The sequence below is a fragment of the Embiotoca jacksoni genome, unplaced genomic scaffold, assembly GCF_022577435.1.
Source record: "Embiotoca jacksoni isolate LCO1_2020_lvr unplaced genomic scaffold, fEmbJac1.0.p SCAF_27, whole genome shotgun sequence".
In the NCBI taxonomy this organism is placed as follows: Eukaryota; Metazoa; Chordata; class Actinopteri; family Embiotocidae; genus Embiotoca; species Embiotoca jacksoni.
In genome coordinates, this window is record NW_027185378.1 from 5080726 (window position 1) to 5106120 (window position 25395).

Here is a 25395-nt window from a genome sequence, read left to right on the forward strand (position 1 = left end):
CGCAACAGCCCGTGGATGCAGCTACAGGTATTCTGTTCTCTGTGATTTGTGGGTTTTAATTTTAGATTTAATGTTGTTTTCCCTTTCTATATCATAAATGTTTTCTGCAACATTAAGATGGGACAACCACTGTATTTATGTTGGAATGAACAGTGGCTCAGAACAGACTGTTCCAACCTACTGAAGAGATAAACAGGAAGTGTTTGTTATTATTTCTGCCATCCCTGGAGAGCTCATAAGATAGTTTCACTGCAGTATAGTGCAACACCCAGCCAAGTCATCATTCCAAGTCTTTTATTTACCAAGAAGGAGAGAGAGGGGCATGAAGAACAAACGTTTAAAAAAAAAAAAAAAGAAAGAAAAGAGTCACTTTGCCATTTATTTCCAGCAGTGAAGCTCAGAGTAAACTGTGGGTTTAACTGGGTTCGTTGGACCGATTATGGTCAGCCCAGACCAAAGGGTTTGAGAGAAAAAAATTGGTGAGCTATCTTTGGACAATCCGCTTCCTCTGGTTTGTGATAAAATCTTTTAAGAGAGGATAGAACTTATTTGGTCACACCAGCTTCAAGGGTTTCTGTTATTGCTTCTGCTGTCACAGCATTATGTAAATGCATGGTTATAACCACAGACTGTAAATAAAAGTGGATGTAGCTTCCGGACTAAAGTCACACGTTTTCTGGCTGTCCATCTGAAAATAATCCTGTCATTAAAGAGAAAATAAACCTAAAAAAATGTGTGTTTTTTGAAGGCATTCCTTTTTAAATTAACAGGAGCACTCGGGTTTCCACTATTAATGCGCGGGACGTTTTATCGTCGGGTTCCAATCAGATCGAGTCAGATTCATGGTTGCTCCTCCCCGGCTCGTCCAAATGTGGTCACAGAGGCTCCAACCTCTCCGAATTAGAAAGATGGCGACGGCTAATATCTGAACTCGAATCTTCATAACGGCTGGTTGTAAAACGATGGGTGACGTCACTATTGGTTGCCGCTTGGTTACAATTTTTTTGTATCATTATTATTTTTGCAACACTTTTATGCCACTAGCTCTCTGAACACAGTTAAAATGTGGTTGGTGAACAACTAACATGCCCCACTGGGTTCAAAGAGTTCCCCAACCATCACCAGAGGTCAAGGGTCTGGAACAAAGGGCAGAAGGCCATGCATGCATACACACACCTGTTCACAGGGGGCCTCCGTTACCAGAACAGATGACTCCCAGATGTTTTTGAGGAGATACTGTGACCGTTACAACCATGTCTGTGCAGTGTCAAATAGAGTTGGGGCACCCCCTGCAACTGCACTGGACAAAACATTTGAATCTTACTTCCCAGACATTTTCCACCACATAAGGACCTGTGCAAAAATGTCAAAACCTTGATTTACGCTGTTATGAATGGATTCTAAGAAGGGACATTATTGCACCTGGAAAAGCTCAGGTGGAGGACTTAGTTTCGGGTTCAGTCGGTGGTCAGCAAGAAAAGGAACTCATTCTGAAAGGTCTGTTCAAACTAGAATGGTACCTTTTGTTTTTTAGCTTCTTATTTGGCAGGATAAGAAGTTGTTATAAATTGTAATGTCAGTTGTACAGCTGAGGTTGGCGCTCTGTGAAGAGAAGTCCCCATGTTGCCAATATAACAGCAACTGGAATATCTAAACCATGCTATTGAATGGAAGCATCTGGAAATGAGCAACGGCCTTTCTTTTCAGTTTTACCATCAGGCTTTCTTTGCCGTTAGTATTCTCTTTCAGTCTCTGTTCACCCTTTTACAGTTCACACACCTGGATTCATTGTGGCCAAAAAAGAGTTATGAGAAGCGAGCCCTACAAAAGTATGGTTTTCATGTGGGCGTCTTTGTAGTTTGCATCTCGTATTTCTTTGTGCATCACCACACATTAACATGGCTGCACTATGAAATGCAATAATTATTAATCATACCCAAAGATGAAGGTATTACATCACTGGTTAACATGATGAAGCTGTCCTCAGGCAGTCAGCGGAAAGCGGGACCATTGTCCAAACATGACAGCATTTAGCTGGCGCATATCCAGCCAGACACAAGAGGTACTGTGGGAGCATGCAGTTGGGTGACCTTCAACCCTGCCCAGTCTGCTTCTCGGACAAAAGAGCCATTTAGATGTCCAGTACTTTTTGCAAAACACAGAAATGGTCCCTCGGTACAAATGACTGGTAATAATGTTGAAAAACGTGTTTATTCTCAATTGAAGTTGGTAAAAGCAGGTGGATTGTTGCACGTTTGTGACAGAGGAGAAGAAAGTCAAAGTTTGTTCTTGAAGTAGAGACTAAGACTTTCTACAGGAGGGGTGTAAATAATGGGAGCAGGAAAGAATGTCACCATAGCGACTACAATTAGATTTATGGTACCTATTTTCTGTGATTAGGCTACTTCTGTGTGGGGGCTTTTGAAAGATGGATAGTATAGTGTTCCCCACCGTCATGATTTATAGCTAACATACAATTACAGCATGTATAAAAATGTGCCCTCATATTTATGCTGTCAAGAGTTCAAGCTTTGTGCAGTGGCGGTATTTTTCTCTGGCAATTTATCTCTGTGCGGGCGTGAAAGAAATGGTTGTGTGCAAAGTGCTGTCACAAGGAATTCCCCTCGCTTCAACAAAACAAACTTAAATGACAGCTGCCTAGTCAAAAGAAAACCCTAAATAATACATTAAGGAACAACGCGCTGTGAAACATGACTGTTTGCCATGTTGGTTCTGGTGGCGGCTGGCTTGGAAGAGGACTCTCACCGCTTCTCTTCAAGTGACAACCCCGAGGAGACTCCTTCAGAAGCCGGTGTCTGCAGGCTGAAACACTTCTTTACGGCCTCTCCTCCAGCTGGTTCTATGCTTGTTATCAGGTTTGACTGCTCCTTCCACGAGAGGTCTGAAGGAGAAAGTGTAGTTTTATGAGCTTGGAGGAGACCACCTTGGGTGACCCACTTCTTCTTCATCCAATATTCCATCCACCTTTTGTCCGACATACCACCAAATACCAAGTTCTCTTTTTTACTTCTCCCTCTCACTAAATTTAGCACTTGGTAGCCAGATGTTCCTGCAGTGTTGGTGGTAGATTTTTGTTTATGAAATACTGCTTCATGGACTGCTCAGTGGAGTCCATCCTCTTCCTCAGCGGGTGCATGGAGGGTTTCGGCTACAACTCAGCAAGCTTCAGCCAACCAACTGACAGGTGACTGGCATGCTGTCCAGACCTCCGTGTCATTTCACTGCACTCCTCTCCAGAGAGAAAACCACCGTATCTCTCACCGCTGGTTCATCAGTCTTGACATTTGCCATTCACTGTGTTGAACTGTGAGTAAACACTAAACCTCACGTGCGTTTAAAGGAATTACCCAGAGGGCCAGAGTGAGTTTGCAGAAGCCAAGTCTGTAGAAGCCACAATCACTGGTCATCTCCTTGGCACACAAAGTCACAATTTGGAATTGCAGATGAGTGTCTAACCTCTTTTTTTTTCTTTCTTTCTGTAAAATTCACACCAAACAAGACAGGGAAACAAACATACCCTCAAAGAACAACAACAACATATGGACTCATTTGTCCACTCCCCCTTTTTTTTTTTTAAGGGGGCATGATGTTTATCACACGAACACCAAGCACACTCCATTTGCGTCAATTACCAGACTGTGATGGATGATAATGGAGTAGCTGGAGTGTGCAGCTAGACTGGAGCTTGCGCTTAACACTGTTCCTCAGGGGTTCATTGCCCTTGCTTTGGGGATGAAGATAGTTACCCTAAAATGATAAGAGGTGCAATGCAAATGTTACAGTGAGAAATAAAAAGGAAAAGGCGAGAGGGGAAGTGGACATCATGGAGACAAGCAGGCTCAGTCTCGGAGCTGGGTTAATGGATGCATCCCCGGGGCTCGCTCAACAATGCGCCCAGGCATTAAGGCAAGCAACTCGGTGTCATCTGTCTTCTGTCCCTAGAGAAAGATGACAAATGGTATTATTACTCCCCCGTTCTCCATTCTGTGGCTTATCAATGGCTCCAGTGTGTGTGTGTGTGTGTGTGTGTGTGTGTGTGTGTGTGTGCGTGCGTTGGTTTATTGCATTGGGGTCTTTCTTTATAAGCTACGAGAGGGAGATTTGTTTTTTTTTTGTTTTTTTATTCAAGTGCGCTAATTTTACAGAGCCAAGCGTATTTTTTGATAACTGATATCTGTTGATTGATGAAAACATTATTACAGAGTGGTATCATAAATGTATGTCTTGCATCAGACCAAACAATCAAACAAAAGGAAGAAAAACCTCTGTCAAAACCTGATGGACAATATGAAAACACCTTGAATATCAAAAGACCGTCATGGCAAAGTGTTTACTTCCTTTGCTGCAGGGTGAAGTTGGGAGGTAAGGAGTGATGGCTGGAATGATGTCTGTGCGATGGGAGTCTTGGATGTCATGTGTTTTTTGACACTGATCTTTGCACTCACTGACCTCTCATATTATCACAGTCACATACTTGAACTCCACTTCACAGCGGCGTCTATGGCGTGGTCCTTCAGCTGACCCCCCCCCCCCTCCCTATCCACACATTGCATTTGGCTTAGCTAATGGTGTGAACCTCAACAGGGCCAGCAGAACCTTGTACAATTCAGCATCCCGTCTGACTTTCTTCTCAATGAACACTGACTGGATCTCAGGGAAATCCTTTTTCCTGTGTGTGTCACGGGGGTCATTAGTAATACATATTTGGCATGTCTTTGTATGTGCGTGTGCCTGTGTGGGCGTGTGTGCTTTTATGCATGTGTTGGCGAGGAGACGACTCAACAGGAAAAGGGCTTTCCTTTCGACATTGTGTGTGATATCCCTCCATCCAAAACCTTTTTTTTTTTTTGTCTGTTTAGTGTGGGAATGCTTTGGGTGGAGTCTGGGTTGTGGGCAGGGGTGGGACGCACACGCAGCCGAGGGTCATTTCCTTTCATCTAGCTCTCTTCCTTGGCCTCAGACAACAGACACACCTACATACACATGTCTACACTGCGCATACATGCATTTATATTCACAGAAAATCCATCACCTTCTAGCTGACGTCCACATGGATGCTGTCATACACTGGAGCTGGAATCCTGAAAGGGAGGGGAAATGAGTGGTCTAAAGACAGAGAGGGAGGGGGGAGAGAAAGAGAGAGAGAGAGAGAGAGAGAGAGAGAGAGGGGACAATGTCAACAGCTCAGCTCCCAGCACAGTCAGCTGAAATCCAGAGCACAGCTCAGAAGCTCAGAGAGGGGAAGCAGACAGAACGCAGCGGCTTCAGTCAAACTGAGCACAGCCAAGGAATGGGCCACGAAGCTGTCAATCCAAAAGGCACAAAGATTTATCTAAAACCAGAGGACACAGGAATGCTCTAAGTTTCTACTCTATCCTTGCTTTGTGGAGAGGCTCTTTTTTTTTCTTTCCCACTGCTAGTGACGTGACACGGGGACAATTCATCTCTTAGTGTAGCCCGTCTGAAGTAGGTAAGTATAGCAGATACTTGATCTTGATACTGATACTTGAAACCTTTCTGAGTTATTGTGAGTAGAAGCTACACTGTTCACCCAGTAGGAGACTGCACACACAGCAGGCTGCAGATGTTCAAGTTTAAACCCAGTTTGTCTGCGCACTTCATCCTGCTGCTCAATCCAGCCAAGAAAACACAGACTACTGCAGTCAATAAAACAAACATTGAGTCCTAATGCTCAGTAGAAAGCTAAAAGGAGCTGGTGGGCAGCAAGGCCTCCGGTTCCTCCGTGATAAAGTTTCCACATTTCTTGTTGTTGTCATTGGAGGGAACGACAGTATTTTATGGTACTTTTTTCACTACAGTGGCTTTATAGGTCATAAACAGCAGCAAAAACAGGGTTGTGAAATGTATGCGGCCTTCATGTTTGAGCTCTTTCTGCAGCAGTGTTGACAGCATGTCTTACTGTAACCCCGTGTGTACTGGCGCGTTGCGTAGTCAAGGCATTTGGCATATTTGTGATCATCTGTGATTCAGTTTTATCTGAGATTCTTTGAGTTTGAGTTGAGAGAGTTAAATCGTATCTGGAAAACATTGCTTTGCCTCGTGGTTGTTTGAAGTTTTGGTCTTTGTGCTGCTGCAGGAGACAGGAGTGAGTTAGAAGAGATTGATGCCCACAATTGGTTTAAACCAAAGAAGTTGTCATGTGATGTCTAGGACTTAACATCAGGGAAGTGTTTGGCATTTCAAACACTGAAGGAGGTGGGGACAGTATCATAAATAATGGGTTCAGGGCTATTTCGGGTCCTAGACAAGGGATGATCACACATCAATCACACAGTCAGTCCTTTGGTGCATGCACTGGCCTGGCAGCCAGACATTCCATATCTCCTCCCAGCCAACCCAGTATGGAACTGGGGGCTAAGTATGTTGGTATTGTGTTTTTAATAGACTATCCTTTCACATTTCCCTCAAGGGAAGCCAGCACTCCATGGCATCTCAGACTGATGTAAACACCCTGTATTAACCCTCCAGCTTTTTCTTTTCAAGGAATTGTAAAGGCTCCTTCTCCTTGTGGAAGCGTTGCTCATCCTGGTTGAGAGGTTGTCATCTTAGCTGTAAATCCTTCACATGTGAAAAGCACAGTGATGAAAGTTCATGCAGCAGCCCTCCAAATGTCCCCTTGTGGAATTGGGTAGTGATGCAAATTAGGGTTAACCAAGTGATAAGGTTTAATGTTAAATATTCCAAACAGATTGCCTCAGCATTTGTGAACATTTTGCAAGAGGCTGGTCTATTAAGTTGCTGATGTATCAGTTAATAGCAACATAAAAAAAGCGTGAGACAAATATTATTCCTGCAATATTCAAGCAATTCATTCCTTTAAGTGGCTCGCGTTTGAAGGTTGATGAACCAGAGGCAAAGCTCATTTATACAGTCAAAGGGCCATGTGTGCTTCCTTTGATGTCTTTGTGCATCGTGAACAAGATAGTATCCATTTCCACCACATTAAAAGCTTACTCTCTAGTCTGCTGGAAATCCTCCTGCATTCACGTGCGCCAGGGGGCGAGCAGAGTGACATCGCTAAAAGATTCAGCATGTTGGGAGGGCATTAACGAAAGTTGAGGACTCGCACGCAGTGTACATACACAACCTCTGCTGCCGTCAGCGCTCTCAGGGATTTTCATATTTTATCGACCATTACGGATGCATGAACTGCTCTCTCAGGATTAGAAGGAGTGTGAGGGAGAACGACGGCCGGCCTTTTATCGCTTCAGCCCTGCTGCTGACTGGCAGCTTGATGGCCTCCTCATTAAGGAGGAGGGCAGAGAGAAAAAGGGATGAGGTCTGTAAAGCTGCTTAAATTCAACTATCTGATCTTTTGGATGGGATCATCTTCAAGTTGTATTTACAGTAGTGTGGTTGCAGTGTCGGAAGGACAGAACTGATTTTTTTTTTTTAGAGAAAGACTGCTGTTCCTCTCACTCCTTCACTGGAAGTCCCCACACTGAGTGTGTCAAATGGCCCTATTGTATTTGTGCCAGTGACACACTTTCGTGGGCTAATGATGTGTAAGCATATCTCCACTACAGTGCTTCAATTCAGTGCAGTATTACTGCAGGCTATTTTAGAAAATGTTGGTTACTTCAGAGGGCTGTCCCTATCGGCCTTGCTATAAGAAGAGCATTCCAGACATCACCCAGAAGCCCTCCATCCTCTATACTGCAGCTGTTGACCTCTCACCCATGCAAAGATTAGTGTCTATTCAGACTGCGGTGCAAAGAATGAGAAGTCAAACAATGGCAAGGTGACGAACGCACCTCCGCTGAGAACTGCTGCTCTAACCAGCGAGAGCTGTCAAAAGCATTAGCGTGTATGGAAACGAATTGACGAATAGTTGCGAGTCAGCGTTTTTGTTTCATTTGAAGTTTTTAAGGTAGCCCCATTCACCACCCAGAAGAGCTGGATATTCTCAAGCACCTGCGTGATGTGGATGAGTGAAAACTGCCCATTCCCTCAAACAGACAAGACTCTGGGGTGTTTGAGGAACATGGAGTCTCTGGGAAGTCCGTTTTTTTTTCCCCTCTTGAGAGTCAGGGTAACCAGCTCTGAGATTGTACTTGTGCCAATTCCCCCCCCCCCCCCCCCCCCCCCCCCCCCCCCCCCCACATATAATAACATGTCTTTAGTTAGACTGGGAGCTCGTGACTCTGGTGCGTTCCTCCCAGATGAAATAAGAAAGCCATTTGACACGGCAGTATAGTGCTTTAGGGTTCGAGGGACAGGGATGCCAAGTATTGGATTTCATTCCGAGCCCTGTTAATATGTGGGAATGTTGGGGCCTGTGGAATGTGGTGTGGCCGACTTTCTTCTCATTCCCAATATTAATAGCATAGTTATCCCAGTGATCTGGCCCATTCGAGATGAAGAGATGAGCCCGTTGGTCAGTGCAGGAATGGATCAGTACTGGGTCTGTGCTTCCGATGTGTCGCTGCTTGACACAACCTTCGCCCTGAGGCAGTATCAACATCTGTATTGTTTGAATCCCATGCAGCAACTAGCTGACTGACTTCCCATGTGCAACATGTGGATGACCTTCAGAAAAGGGCCGCTAGTCCTAAGCCGTAAGAGTAAAGATGTCAAGTGAGCTGAAACAGAGATTCACTCGTAAAAAGAGTAAGGTGTCGGAGAGCTTACCGTGTCATGTCTCCAAAAATGTTTGTCTGCAAAGGCAGACTGATCCCTTGTTAATTTCTGCTTGAGTTCTTATTTCAACTTTTTTTTTTTTCAACTCGTGTCTGAGGTCCGTGATTTCTAACTCAGGGATTTGACATGTGTAAAATAATTTGTTTCAAACTGCAACTGTGCATGGTTGGGTGCTCCAGGGGGCCCCACACTGCTGTACGGAGAACCTTCATTTGGTCGGTTAAAGCAACAAACATGGTCTTAAAGCACGCTTGTAACAACCCCACGATACTTCATGTGGTCCACGCCATTATGAATGTTCCTCACATCAGGAAATGGCATTTTTTAATGAATCATACTAAATGAAATGGCTATTAATGACATCCCTGGAGGATTGGAAAAAATTCCCCCTCCCCACCCCCTCTTTTTCCAGTGGTTTAGTTGAAGCATTTCCTTTTAATGGGCGAGGTGGGTTACTGTGCCTCACGGCCTTGTTAAAACCAACAGTGCTTATATGTTTGTTTTCAATGAGGCTAAGAGCCAATAAGACCTCTGAGAATTCTCCACCGTTGGCTGTGAAAGAGTTGACAGTTTTAGAGTTTATGATGTGATATTAGAATACACTGCCACGTGGAGATGGTGGAGATCTAGCTTCTTACATGCAATGTATTAATTGGTAAAAAAAAAAAAAAAAAATACACTATATGGACACCACAGTCCGTTTGAACAGTCTGCCGAGCACTATCATTTCATAGCAGTTGAGTCCCCAGTGATGGAATTCAGCAACCATTGCCATTTTACTCAAAGCGACAATATGTTTTCTTCATATGTAAAAAAAAAACCAGTAACAACTGTGTAAACATTGGTCAAACACATAATTACACGATCCTTTCATTGGCTGTTTGTAAACAAAAGAAAATGAAAAATGCCTCTGTCTGATTGTGATTGCATTTGCCTTGGAGACTGTCTGGAAATAGTTAGGCAACATTATTAACCACAAACTATTAAAGTAATTAATAGTAATTGTAGTTGTGGGCTATTTAAGTGGAGGTACTTTAACTTTTCATCCTTATGGTGTGCATAGTGCTAGCTCTATACTGTATGACAGTCTTATGGAAGCGACTCAACTGCGCCTCCTTAACATTGTTTTGTTGTTAAAGCTTCTTGCATACATGAGTTGTGCATCGCCCACGTGCCTAAAGGTCATTGTCATGTTGTTGGAAAAGCATCATTTTACTGTGAGGTTTCCTGGTGCATGTTTTGCCATTGACTCACAGTCTTACCCCAGACTATGTCCTGGTGACACTGTTTAAAGGTACAACTACCAGTCCAATAGCTGAATAGGATTTCAGCTGGCTCAACCCTCCAGCTTCTTCTATTTGATCACAGGGCTGAAAGGAAGTGATTGAGGGGGGAAGTAACCGGAGGAATGAGGAGTTTTGGGGTAAAGCGAAGGGTGGGTTTCCAATCAACTGAAAATGGAATCTTTCCCTGGAAGATGCACATAGACATAAGAGCACAGACAATCCTTATCAGTAGCCGTCTTAAACCCTATAGGAGGACATGTGTGGACGGAGCCGAAGCATTGTGCCCAAGAATTTGATTGAGATATCTTTATAAGTGGCTTAGATTGTATTTAATGCCACATAAAATCACTCCCTGCTCATTTAATCTGTTTGACACGCTAATCAAAGAGGCCAAAACATATTTTGGAGGGAGACCATGCTGTCATAGCTAAAAATAACAGTCCCCTTAAGATCAGATACACATGGAATGCAGAGCTTGGACCGAGAGAACCGTCCCTCCCTGCAGTAGCCTTTACCCTGTCAGGCCCCAGCAGAATTGTACAAACCAAATCATCTGGCTCTTTGTCAAGGTCCGCATGAGAACGCCACTCAGTGTCCACACTCTCATGAAAGCGCTGGCCTTCCAACATGAAATCCCTCGCAGAATGTGTTCTTTCAGAACAAGCGCAGGAATGCAGTGCTTGCAAATGTACCGTGAAATAATGGCTGTTCCTCCGCTGTCAGCTCTGGTCATTTGTCAGTTGGGCTTGTAACTCTCTGCTAACCATAGAGACCTGCAATGGAGTAGATGGGTTATGTCATACCTTAGGAAGGCATGTCACAGTATGTTGTTGCGGTGCTGAGTGACCCTAAAGTACAGCACATTTGCTATGTTTACATTATTTTGATTTTGATCATTCTGTTAGTCATGCTAGTTGTTTCAGGTCCATCATATATCACTATTCTTTCCATAAATCTTACCTCCCATGGTGCCAGACATCCTGTAATTGAGGGAGTGCATTAATACGATTATTTGAGTCTTTGTTGGGAGAAAGAGAAAGCAATAACGTGCATGTTTGTATATGTTTGTCTGTGTTGTGGTGGAGGTGGCATGTGCTTGTTCTCATGTAACTGATTAGCGTAGGCCCCTCAAGAGGTATGATGTGAACATGGCCTCCCAATAGCAGAAGCATGGCTGTGGGTGGGCCACAGATCCAGTGGCATCCATGGGAGAATGCATTTTCAGTGTCCCAGGTGATTTGGCTTGTAGCCAGTGCTTTTAGAGTGGGGGAAAAAAGTAGTTGAGGTCCATTAGTCATGTCATAGAGTCAGACAGTAAAAAGGAAGGGCAGGGCACGTTGGAGAGGGCATGTCTGGGGCAATCGGCAGCCAAAGAGTGGCATGGCTCCCATATGTTCAATGGTTGGGGTGAATAGCTACTTCATGTCAAAATAACGAGTGTGGGTAGTTCACTACCACGTAAAAGGAAACATGCGTTTCCGACAGCAGCAATAAACCATTAGGAGGCATGTGCCAGCACAACACAAATAAGACCTTTTGAAGTTGGCGTGTCCAGATGACTTTTGTCAAACATATGATCGTCGTTACCCAGAAATCCGGTGTCAGCACATCGATAAATACAAACAGGATGCTCTTATTTGCCAGTGTGGTAGCTTTTTGAACAAAAAGAAGTTAGATACTGAACTTCATGGCTTTTCAGGTACCAACCAAATTGCTTTGATACCACATTTTGCTTTCTTAGACCATATTCATACGAATAGACTTTCATGTTAAAATGCAAAGCTTTTGCAACTTTTATGCAGGAGTCTTTCTCATTAGCTACAGTCAGCTAATTAGCCTGTTTCCCATGTTTAGTGTTTCCCATGAATAAGCTTTACTTGGGTGGCCTCGCCCAGGTAGATTAAAAAACAAATTAAACAATGTAAATTTTATGTCACACAAATCTTTTCAAAACAAAATTTTGGCCACATACCTGTCTGAGTTGCCTGTGCTGCAGTGACTGCTGACTGGAGGCAAGCAGCTCGATTGTGTCTACCAATAGCCTTGGATGTTTGGACATCGGTAAATTGTAGCGTTTCGCAATATTTTGTATGTGAGGCATTTCTATAGCGTGTAAATTTTGGCTCCAGAAAATAACATGGGTGGCATTCTCCCCCTCTAAATGCATGAAAAGTAAGAACTGTAATGTTCAGCAAAAGGTATCAAAGTGAAGGTATCGGTACAGATATAAAACTAATTTGAATGACCTGCACTAAAAAGAAATGGTATGATAGGGTCTTCAAACATTGGAATTTTCCATAAAAGATATAATCCCATCTATAATATGAAACCCTATTTTTGATCCTGATTATGGCTAAGAATTTGTTTTCGGCATTAGCAATTCAGTAGATTTACTTTCTAAAATTGAGTCTGGCTCTGCACACACCATTGGACCATGAGATTGTTGACACTTGACAGTCAATTTAACAAAAAGGGAAGGAGAGTCACTGGTCCAGAGTATTCATAGGTGTCACCATATTAACGAGGACCAAAATGTAAAATGTTACTTCCCTGGTGTTGCTTTGACAATTGTGTGCCAACCTGTGCATGCCAGCAGTTTTAAAAACAATGTCAGCCCCTCAATCTGTATTGCATCTTGTTCCTGTCTTTGCCAGCGTGGCACTGCTCCCCTCTCTTCTGGTGCCGGGTGCTTACATAAGCCTGCCTGTGCCCTCCTCCTGCATGGCCCAGCACCCCAGAGGAATGGTCCTCATTTGTGGGACCCAGAAACAATATGTGTGCAAAAAAGTCTGCCACAAGCTTGCCTCTGATCTTTTATTCAGTACCTCTTTGAAATGAACTCAGTCTTTTTCTTTTTTTTTTCTTTGCCTTTGCCTATTCTACTTGTTTTATTGCTGCTTCTTGTTTTTCCTCTACTGGAGTATTTTTGACTTCCATTCTTCCCCCTCTCCTCTATCTGCATGGCATCATTTGGGAAAGAAAAGAGTCGGATTAGACTTCATCCACCCGCGGATTACAAGAAAAATGATAGGGGTACGTTCTTAATGGTGGAAGTAAGGGAGTGAACGTAGGAAGAGAATGAGATGCAGCATCTGTTGTTTAAGGAAAAGGGAGGGTGTGAATGATGTCACTTTTTTTTGTTTCCTTTTGATCCAACTGTGTTTATTTAGGAGATATGGAAAAAAAAAACTGGTGCTTGATTTCTACCTAACTTTGTGTTTGGTACTGAAAGCATTATGTGGCAGATGTCGGGGACAGAATTGAAATGAGGCAGTCACAGATGTTTGAGGGACTGATCTTTGGATGGATATAGACCTTCTTTTTTTTTTTTCCCTGTCTCTTGCGTGCGCGCGCACACACACACACACACACACACACACACACACACACACACACACACACACACACACACACACACACACACACACACACACACACACACGCGCACACACACACACACGAAAACACACAATCGCAGCAGCAGCAGCAGCCCATCTCTCCTCACTGCCGCCCCCTCCGCCTCCTCCACTGACCTACTTCCCGACGCTAAGGATGAGGCGATGAGGCAGTGGGCTGAATGAGAAGTGGCAGCAGTATCTCGTTTTATCCCCGTCTCCCTCGCTCGTCTCCTTCTCATCTCTCAGTCTCTCTCTCTTTCTGCTCAGCTGCTCTCCAGACCCCTTCAAACACACAGCAGCCAGCAGGCTCCTCTTTTCTGCTTCAGGGTTCTGTGTGCGAGTATGCAAATACTGCAAAAAGGGAACCTGCCTCCATCTGAATCTCGAGTGGGTGTGTCTGCATCTCGAAACATGTGGACATATGTTTTAAAACTTTGTGCACACACAATACGGTGTGTCTGTTTCAGCGGCATATCCTGTGTCTGTTCCATACTTTCTACAGGTGTATGTGTCTGCACGGGGATTCTTATGTCATGACAAACAGTTAGCCATGCACTTATTCCTGCATCTCTCACTTTGACACACTCACAGATGGTTTTGATTAGCATCAGCCTATAGAGATCTACAAGCTTTTACTCTTTCATTGATATCTTTCTTTTCCATTTCCCCATTTCCCAGTGATGAGCAGAGAGAAATGAGCAGGTGTCTGTGTTCCAAGTCATGCCTGTCAGATGTGTGATGACTCACAAATAACCACAGATGGGATGTCAAAAAATAGCTACTATGAAAGCAGAGAGAACAGCAAGTGTGTCACACACAGAACATGATAATACATATTAATAAATAATTCACCTCTTTGGAAAATTGGCTTATTGGCTGTTTTCAGAGGATGAGATGAACATATTTGGATTAGATATAGAGCTGGAGCTGGGACTTGGCAAGGTTAGCCAAGTATAAAGACTGAAAGGAAAATAGCTGGTCTGGCTTCTTCTAAAAAGTGCACTTACCAACAAATCTAAATTGTCATTTACATTTACTTTGATTAACAAAAATGTTAAACTGACACCCTCTGTGACGACAAGGCTTCGGGGTAGCTGCATCCGGTCACTATGTGTTTGCCAAGAAGTAGTTCTCGTATGTAAATCTCCACAAAATGTCTTTTATACATTTCTCTTTATTCACAGATCAACAAAGAAAGTATGGTAGAGGTTCCATGTACCATTACGTACGAAACCAAAATTCCAAAGTACCACTTCCCATTTCAAACAGCAACAATTTTTCTTTTTAAAATAAATTCACTGATTTAACCATGCCATTTAGAAATTCCGCTTGCTGAAATCAAAGATGAAGGAGTCTAGTTTCAACGTCATGCTACCCAACATGGTTCAGCATTGGCAAATTTTATGTCTATTTAAATGATTAACAACTGTATTTTTATCATTGTGATGTGTAATATATGCATTGATATATTTATCTTCATTTACAGGTTAAACAAATTAAATATGTGTCATAAATGTGTTTTAAAGTTAATGGTAGTTTTATTTTTTTCTTAAGACGGAGCCAGTCTGGCTGTTTGCAACCTTTATCCCCGGCTAAGCTCGGCTAACCCTTTCCTGACTCCAGCTTTGTATCCCCGTGCAAAGAGAAACAGTGTATTTACCAAGTATATATTTGTTTTATCTGAAAGACCAAAAACAGCTTCTTAAACATTGACAAGGAGGGAACAGAAGGGTAGGAAAGGGGGGATTTAAGATGGCAGGAGTAGATAGTGCGAGGTGGCAAGGAAAAATGACAGATGTTACTGTCAGAGGGGGGTTGATGGAGGGAAATGTCACTCCATTCACCCTGAAAGAAGGACATAATAGGAGATGGCAGGGAGGGAGGGATAGAGTGACGAAATGAAAGGCTGGGAGATAAGAGGGGCGCTTAGGTCACATATGGCAGTGGACACGGTCAGTTGGGATTGTGTTTGTGTGGTAACTCCTCCATACAGAGAATGATAAAGGTTCCATGAATAGTCTTTGTCTATATTCCTGCTTCCTTATATTTTCCAGTACATACAGTATACCTTATTTCTCTGTGTTTATAACTTGTGTGTGTGTGTGTGTGTGTGTGTGTGTGTGTGTGTGTGTGTGTGTGTGTATTTGGATTCTTTGGCTTACTTTCCCTGGACATGGGCTGGAAGCAGGCCAGCAGAGTTGGTGTTGAATGAGGACTGGCCGCACGTGGGGCTCAGTTGGAGAGTGAAGATAGAAACAGACACACACAGAGAGACACCGGGCTGGGGGTTTAGGTTGTGTATTTTGCTGAATGGCTTTAAAACCCCCGTAGAGTGGCCTCTTTTCCATTAGATTCGACCAGCTGTCCACAGCAACAATGACGAACTCACAACCATAAAGATTTGGCATCGGCTCATACTAATACAGTATCTTGAACGATGAAAAGCTGTCACTGTTAATAGTCCGACTCGTTTCAAGTGTAACTGTATGGAAAACAATCTCCATGATTTACCTCCCTGAAGTGGGCTTTTTTTTTTTTTTTTTTAACTAACTGTTTTAAAGTGCTGTTCTGTTTCGTTTTCCCTCTGATTCACCACAATGAATACTCATTTGTGTTCATGTAGTACACCCATGCAATTTTGGTCAGCATGCCATGCTTAGTCATCTCTGGCCTGATTTAATGTGTTGTCTCTGCCGCTTGCTGACAATACACCATGCGCATGTGACAGCTCTCTTACCATCGTGCTTATGTTGGTGAAAAAAACAAAGCATACTGGTTCAGGGAAGGTTAACAGACTTTTCAGATTGTGACTTTGCTGCAGTTTCAAGATTGCAGGAAACTTATTAATATAAGTTGTTTATAAAGATTTTGGCAGGCAAGACCTGTTTTTTTAGGCGAGGGGACAAAGCAATAGACTGTGTACAAAGGTGGCCCAAGTTTCCAAGTCCGAAAAGTGAAGCCAAGATGGAAGTGCCTTAAAGTGCAATACCACCGAAAGCCACTAGAAAATGGTGTCATTCGCTAGAGTCACTATTCCCTAGATTCACTATTTCTGATCAGTGTTCTTGGTGGTTAATCTGAAAATATTACGTCATAATAGTTTAGGGCTTGTCTAGTTTAACTGATCTGCCTGCGGTGCAGTCAGGATTCTGCTGTAGGTGGCCGGGTAAAGATTCCTCGGGTTTTCTGTCACTGCTTGCTCCTTCCCAGCTCATCCAAAAATGTTCACTTCTGGCTCCACAAAATACCAAGATGACTACGGCTGAAAAGTTGACCTTGAGGCTTCAAAACGACACTTCGCAAACCAATGGGTGACTTCATGGTGGGTTTCTGCTTTGGAACAGGAGAATAACTGTGCTGTGCAAACTGACAACCGTGACAACCAAGCACTAGTCAGCTATATGACACAATGAAGTGCACTGATGTAACCGACAGGAACCATCCAAAGAATGTTGTCGAACTTTTCAGCATAATTAAATCGCAAAGTAGCAAGTGTGAATTTGTTAAGCTATAACATTAAAGGGTAATACGAAATTTTAATTTCAGGAACCTGAACCTAATGTGTAAAGTGCCATGAAATAACCTCTGTTGTGATTTGGCGCTATATAAATAAAATTGAATTGAATTGAATCTAAAAGGACCAATGAGAACAAGCTCACATCCTCGTATGTGAATTTAAGCAAATTTGTGTTGCTGTAGTTGTTGCTCCTGTCCATACTGGCATTCCTAAAATTATTCAAATGAATCTAGCAGTCCTTGCTGTAAGCTAAAATGCATTCCTAAGTCCAGCCACAGCTAAAATGAGTATTTTCTGCAGGCTTAGTCAACCTAATCAATTGCAAAATCTTCCCGAAAAAGGTATTTTTTAATAAGGATGCCATTTGTAATCTAAAGTGTCCATATTACCTTAAGGATTCTCACTGTAAAGACACCAGGGTGAATACTCTGCGCTCAGGGAGTAAGGGGCAAACAGCTTATTTCTGCCTTGGAGCCTCGTTGTAGGTCAATCCAGCCCTGATAGAGGCAGGAGGGTGGGGGAGAATTTAGAGATTGTCACCTCAGCTATCATAACACACATACGGATGTAGTATCAAATGTACCTCACACACAGGCTCACATAAACAAGATGCCACACATGAGGTAATTGACATTCGGCACACTGATGCAATCACTGTGAAATACTCTCCATACTCGACAGTGATTACACAAAATGATTTAAGATACAACACTTTTCAGAAAAGTCATCCTTCTGATGGTTGCACAAGCATTTCCGTGTTCAACAAACCAAAGAGAACTTTGGTTGCTTTTCATTGAAAATAGCCTCCAGTTCATTTGTTGCTGTGCACAGCTCTGCTCCTTCTGCCCTGGGGGATGGCAGATCCAAGCAAGGCAGAAAAAGCAAATGAGCAAAAGACGAAAGGGCAAAATGGAAATGTGGTGTTTTTCTCTTTTCATTTTTTTCCTCTTCAAGCTTCTGTCGAGGGCCCAGCGCATTCATAAAGAATTTACCATCCAGCTAATTTTAGACGGCACACGATAACTCCTACACTGTGCGAATGTGTGAGAGAGTGATGGCAGAGTCATGCCCGGTTAAGATGTTGTAGATTATGGCTTCTCGTGGAAACTAAAGTCTTAAAATTTCACTGCCATATCAAACAGATTGGTGCAAAGCTTCAGCTGTTCCTTAATGTTTGTGAGGTTATGTACAAATATCAATAAAGGAATAACATTTGGGAGTGTTGGATTTTTGAAAATGTGGTATTGGCTCTGTGTTCTTCATAGAAACTCCATGGACACTTTTATTGTATTTCCCATACATGGCTTCAGAATTGATTTCTTGGTTGGATATTTCTGCTGGATTTGCATGTGCAAGGTATTTGCATAACAGGCCTGAAGTCCATTCATTCACAAATGCAGTAAAATGTTGCATAAAGAAGAGTTTTGGCAACTGTGTGAGCTGTTGTGGGTGTATGCTCACGTGTGTGTGTGTGTGTGTGTGTGTGTGTGTGTGTGTGTGTGTGTGTGTGTGTGTGTGTGTGTGTTAGAACATAATATAGTGTAAAGAGTGTATTATTCCAACAGTAAAGACCACCCATATCCTTTTTGTAGCATTGAGGAAATCCTCCAGGGTGTCTTGCCCCATTCAGTCCTCTGCTGATGGTGTAGTGGGTGTCCTTCGCTCCTGTCCGTACACACACACACACACACACACACACACACACACGCGCGCATACATGCATACATACATACATTGCGTCTGCTCCATTGAAGGAGAGATGGCACTGCTGGGGCAGCTCTCAGTGCAAGTCTGCACAAACAGCATGCACAAACACACACTACACATTCACTATTGTACCTCACGGACAAGAGGTTTCTTTGTCACGCATAAGAGCAACCACTGTCAAGATGAGGATATGATGGCGTGCCATGCTGCCGATGGGCCCTTTTGTCGCACGGGAAGAATACCTCCACCCTGGTATATGCTTTTATAGACATACTGTAGCAAAGGCAATAAAAAATCTGGTAAGAGACTGGAGTTGGATGGATTTTAAATCAGTATGTATTTCTGGTGCTGTAAGGTGTTCTGGTTCGGATCTCATTGTATCGTTTGTTTGCCTGTGTGTGTGCCTGTTGCTGCTCATATAGCATCCTTTATTTATCCCAAACAAACAGAGGCTGCTGGAAACAGAAATTGCTTCTCTTCCTGTGCACTAAAAATAATGTATTTCCAAGAAAACAGCATAAGGCCTTTATGATTTGAGTATTGACTGAATGTTGCCGTGTATTTTATTGAGAACAAAGTAAATTATTTATCCAACACAGAAATTTCATGCATTATGGCATCGAGAATGCTTTTCTCATATGCATTTAATGTAACATTTGGGACCGTCAGTGTCTCCGTGTAACCTTTTCCCTCGTTCCTCTCTTTCTTTTTCAGATCATGCCCCCTAGATAGCAGCCTCGTCCACCTCTCCACTCCCCCTCCCTGCCCCTTGGCCCCTTCCTCTATCTTCCTGGTCCAGCGCCACCACTGCCACCTCCGTCACCACGGCCATCATGCCGCCCAGGAAGAGGACGCGGCCAGGCCTGGGGTTCCTGTGCTGCTTTGGCAGCAGCGAACCCCCGGAGATCAACCTGAAGGACAGCGTGCCGCTGCAGCTGCTGGAGTTCAGCGCCCCCATGCCGCCCGCCGAGGAGCTGCATGCACGTTTCTCCGAACTGGTGGTGAGTGAAGTTAGAGAAATCTTAATGCATGATTTAGTAAGCGAGTTTCATTATATCTTCCTCTTAAGCAAATGCAGTGTCTCATATTTATGTTTTATTTATTATTTGGAATAAGCACTAGTGCCACTCTCTCGGCAGGGGAGCACAGTCACACTAAATGACCGATCAGGTATTTTGTTTTGCGGAATGGTGCTGCAATAAAAAGGAGGTGGTTTCACATGGGACATTATGCATCAGTTTTATTGTATGTGCCCCACGATCTAATGAGATAATTGCTAGTTAGCAGTTGCAATGTTACTATTTTGACAGTTTACTGGAAAAATTTGCACCATAATGATTTTTCTAAGATTGGAACACTTAGTTTCAGGACGTTGAACACGTATAGAAAAAAGTAGTTTAATAATATGCATATCTCGGCTTAACCATCCACTGAGAGTTTAATGAGCCTATTCAACGAGCAATTTCATGCTGTTTTGGGTGCCACAGTAATGACCAATTTTCAGAATTGGCCACCATACCGAAATACAGCTCATTAGAGTAAAAACACAAGTAAAATGTATGAATTTGGCTCAGAGAAACACTTCTAAATCCTGGATTAATCTCTTTTTCTTAATGCTGAGCAGGACGATTCTTTTCCCTTGCATGTTTCTCATTATCCCGAACAAACAGAATTAGAGACAGGAATTGGAAGGGTCGGGTCTAGTGTAGGGCGGCTTGATGTTTGGGTGAGGCCATGCCCTAAACCCCACCGCCAACCCCCCCCCCCCCCTCCCTCCCCCAATCCACAAATCCAGAAGCTCATCCTTTCCAATACATGTAGCCCACCCGCGCCTTCCAGTCCCCATCCTGTACATCACACTTGTTGGCAGACGTTGTCGGTCTGTACCAGCGCCAGACTCGGATAGACGTGCTGACATGTGCCCGTAGTGTGGAGAGGGATCAGAGCACAGCTGTCAGAAGGGAGAAGTCTGCTGCGGGTTTCAGCTGCGATGCAAACCGGTCCCGGCTTTGTTCGAAGAACAGGGCCTCGGTGTTTCTCTGTCTTTGTTTGTTCAGTTCTTGTCTCCTGCTCAGTTTCGGCGCTGTCTGTCTCAGTCTCAGCCTCTCTGTCATTCTCCCTTAGCCTCAGATTTCCTGCCTCTCTCTGTGTCTCTCTCAGCCCTGTGTTGAGCTGCGTGGATACAGAACTGCTTCTGGCACAGTTGAGTCCCAGGGAATGCACTCCACTGGCTGCAGGATATATCACTCCACTCTTAAATTCTATTCAGGAGATTAAGTGAAATTCCATTTATGATAGGAAATTAATCACTGTTATCAAGGCAGATGTTTTCCCAATAGTAATTCTTCCCTCTTGTTTCCAGATGGCCATATTTGACCCTAAATTTGCTGTTGAAGCTCCTTTATAATGATTGGTAATGCACAAGCTAAAACCGTAGTAGCTGCAGCTTATGTATTGGCTTGATTGAAGAAAATTAAAAGTTAGAATTGCAGCAATCAAGATATTAATTGCCTCAATCAGTATCCATACAGTGGGATGACCTAGTGCCCTCACAGCTGCATAATAAGTAAAGCTAAGTACTGAAGGATCAACAGGTCGCTGTTTAAGACACTTGACGCCTGCATTTTCTTTTTATATAAATCAAGTTTGGGCATTAGGGACATTTATTTATTCATTTTTTAAACAATCAGACAACCCGTGGTGCTTGTATAAAATAAAAACACGCATGTCATATGGTAGCGCTTAGCCAAATCATAGCAGTCCTCATGGTTGAGAGGACTGAATGACCCACAGCTTATTTTGGGGTAAATATCCGAGCTCAAGATGAAACCGACACAGATGTGTGAGCTGAAGAAGAAGCAGGGCAAAATGATTCGTCGCTGATTTCAAAACCTGCAGCATTTCAACCCACAACACAAAGATGTCTTTGGAATTTCTCATTGGATTGTGGCCCGTCCACATGTTGTCAGTAGATTATTCTTAATATAACTGTTATATAGCTCCATTTGATGGTGTCATTCATGTTTTGTCTTTGGGTTCAAGTCTGTGTTGGACTGTGGTTCATCTTTACTGCTGAATTCCAGCAATAAATGAAAAACTTGAAGGTTAAAATCTCTTTCTGGAAAGTTAAAAAGGAAAAAGTCATGTCCCGGCTAGATGATCACCCAATCTGTGCCAGTTTGATTCATGTCTGCTTTGATTGGATGACCAATTCACAAACTGATTCTACCTAATAATGGCCAAAGAGCTGAGCCATGGGTCCCCCACATCTGTTTTACTGCTGATTCCGCAGCCAACATGCTGACTTCTATTTGACCAAAAAACTGTAAAACCAGATCTCTTAAAGTCACTCAGTTTGGACACACTGCTTGTAATCTAAGCAGAGAGCTGATGTAGGGAGGTGAGGGGCTGTGCCACAGGGAAGGAAATAAAGAAAAAAAATTGAGAATAACATAACATAATGTGTTTCTGTGGCAACGGGACACAGGGATTATTGTTATGAAAGCCTTTCCTGAGGAGGAGAATGAGACTCAATGGAGACTCTGGAGTGGGAGCGACGGATCTGGGCCAAACGGAGGAATAAACCACCACCATGTGTCCTCACATCCACAATGGGGTCTTCCACTGTGTCTAGAGACTACACAGTGCACACTCGTTTGGACTGTTGGTGGAAGAAAAAAACTTCAGCTGACTCGTTTCATAAGTGTATGAAACATTGTCAGCCAGACAAATCAAGAGCTAAAACAGCCATTGCTGTTGCATGGAATATAAAATGGAATACATATAATATGTTCATCCCCTGTGCTCTTATGAAATAAGAGGTGGAATTGAAAAAAACAGACTGTGACTAAGGTAATAAACTATGTACCTCTCATCACATGTACAGTATTTTGGCAATTGTCACCATCATAAGGCATAACTTTGAATTAAGGATCCCAAAATCACAATTTCCACTCCTGCTGTCAACAACCTATAAGAAACCTGTGCAAGCTTCCCTGTTGTGTTACGGAAACTGCAGGTGCATGGAATCGGCAATGTAACAAAACAGAGATGAGATATTGCCCCCAGTCTGTAGCTCACAAAAACAATATTACAGAATAAGCATGTGTGGGATCCATTCTTGGTTCCCTTGTGTAAACAATGAACTCTCATCTGCCAAAAGCACAACAACTCATCCTGGAGAAAGTCAGAAGAAGAAATCTGTTTCCAAGGTCTGTCATAAACCCATATGAAAGCCTCCTGTTCTTGATAACAAACTCAACAAACCCGTGCAAATGAACCTGGAAGCAATCGCCACTGATTTAGACAAAATGAGTAAAGACCACATCAGAGGGGCTAATGGATCACATCACTTAAACTCCACAATTGCAGCTGTCTGTCTTCAGTTTTTTGGATCTGGGTGCATTTTAAACAGATTCTTTCCACAAGGCTTGCACGCATAGTTGATACATATATATAGTCCATGTGTGAAATTTGGCAGTCCACCAAGAAGATTGACAGCTTTATTTTTGTTTATAAGAGCAATTCCCTGCTAATAACATTTCATCATCCAATGGGAAATTGCTCTCATGATTTGCTAAATGAAAAAAATTGCTTCTCCTCATTCACTTTGGTTATTTGCATACATTTCTCATTGGTGGCAGTTCACTAAACCAAAATTAAGCTTTTGTTTTTACAAAGAGAACCCAAGTGTGAGGTTGTTTGGGGACAACCAGACTGGCATTTACGAGTTTCATCTGACAACAATGAACGTTTACTGTGGAAAGGTTGACATGTGGTCACAATGTGTTGACACATTTACAAGGGCCCAAACTCACCTGCTCAGTGCCACTGAACCCCTGTAGACTGAAATCTAGATTTGAGTTGTGAAGAAAGATAGCTGCCGAGTCTGTATGTTATTATTCTGTTTGTATACAGATTGCAAATATCCTTAACTTACATGGCTCACTGTATCTCAAATCATAAAAAAAAAAAAAAAAAAAAAAAAAAAAAAAAAGGGATAACCTGTCTTTTACCAATCTTCAGTGAGTTATTGTGAGCTAAAATGAGAGACAATATAATGTAGTGCATATCAGCCAAATTGATATAAGTGAGTCAGGCCAACATCTGGCAAAAACGGTACCAGCAGACATGAGATTAGTGTGTGTGTTCTCTCTGCCCTCTTTTTCTGTGCTTTGTTTGTGTCTTTCACTGTGTGGGAGCCTCGTTCCCTCTTTCTCTATCTCGTAATTTGGGACAGTTTTAATCCAACCACTCTGGGCCGCGGTCCAGCTGTCCAGTGTCAGTCACTGCATCTAGGCACAGCAACCATTAATAGTGTCCACTCCACATGACTCACTGCATTTAGTAGCACATAAATTTTGTTCTCCGAGCAGTGATGGTAAAATTAGCTGTTCGGATTTGAAACCTCAACTTGTTTTTTTCCAGGAAAACTGGACTCTTTATAACATAAATCCTTGACTAATGTTCCCTCCAGTGTGACTTTCGAGGCCGGACACGAATCAAAAATGCGTTGCATAACGAGAGGGAATGGAAATGTCCTCCTCCCTCCTGGCCATTGGGAGTGAGCTTCCTTCCCAGTTTACGCCCTCAGATGCACCCTCTTTCCTTTTCTCTTTCCTTCCCACCTCCCCTTGCATTTGTTTGTGAAACTACCTCTACATTTCTAACACTTTTGTCCTACCTCTCTTGTAAGTCCCAGTGCTCGATGCCCTGAGCCAGCATTGTCATAGAAGTGGCCGAGCCTTGTTCAGAAGAGAAGATACTATGGCTCATCTGAATGCTGCTAAGTGGGGAAAGCCCAATGTGCGAGAGGGATGTGATGGTTTGCAAAGACCACCAGACTAAGACTTGATCAATGAACTTTTCTTGGTTGTGGTAAATGACTCACAGTCGATCTTTGCCTCGCTCAAAAAAACTATAGGGGTAATTGCGCGGCTGGGTCGAGTGTAAGAGGCAAGCAGACTCACTGTATCTTGTTTGGGTCAATAATGGCAGCTACAGCTTCCTGTGGGTTCCCTCGAGGCCTCATATGACTTCCTGCCATCTTGCCTGTCTTTCCTCTCCCTTCCTGTCTCGCCTACAGTCTGTTGCAGGATATACATACACTGTGTGTGTGTGTGTGTGTGTGTGTGTGTGTGTGTGTGTGTGTGTGTGTGTGTGTGTGACCCTCTCAGCCAGTAGTGTAAGACTTCACATGAGGTAAAGACATCCATACCCACTCTGGAAATGCCACTTCATAGACACACATGCTTGGAAGAGGATGTCATTTTTGGACCCAACATTTCCCATTTAGGTGGAACCTCGCACATTTTCAATCAGTTGTCACAGAAACCCACCCACTTGCACTTCTATGTCAGTAACTCTCACATACTCACTTCCTGAACCCTCATTCTTTCTGTATATTTCGTTTCCCTCCCATTTCGTTGAGTTTGCCGGGCTTCCAACCTGCCTCACACTTTTTCGCCTCTCCCTACCCTCTACATCCATCCGTGTGCTTTCTTTCTGTCTGTTCTTTCTGCACTTAACCAGTCATTTCCTCGAATGGATGTGTAATCGAAACAGCAGTAGGATTTTTAAGCTTTCCCACACCGCTTTTGACTTCACTTCTATGTTTCATTGCAACTTGTCCTTCTGTCTTCCTTTTTACTCTTTCCATATAGTGTAGATAAATATTGAAAGGCTCCCACAGACACGTTGGATCATCTGACTCCTGATATGTCATACAAATTTATTTATGTACCCGTATAAGCCACGGTTGGTGGCAAATGTTTTAATATACGGTCATCACAGTGATCCCTGGCAG

The 25395-nt window shown here is 43.1% G+C and overlaps 1 protein-coding gene across 3 annotated transcripts in view; it reads left to right on the top strand.

Annotated features, from left to right (window-relative positions):
• The window catches only part of daam2 (dishevelled associated activator of morphogenesis 2), a 96756-nt gene that overhangs the window by 15241 nt on the left and 56120 nt on the right, over nt 1–25395 (top strand). For 2 of the 3 annotated variants that reach the window (XM_069160916.1, XM_069160918.1), the window contains exon 2: nt 19305–19591. In XM_069160916.1, the coding sequence (XP_069017017.1) occupies nt 19424–19591 (168 nt within the window). In that variant the 5' untranslated portion in view covers nt 19305–19423. Of the gene's footprint in view, nt 1–5236; nt 5492–19304; nt 19592–25395 lie in introns of those variants that run through there. The other variant, XM_069160917.1, reaches the window with a different exon arrangement.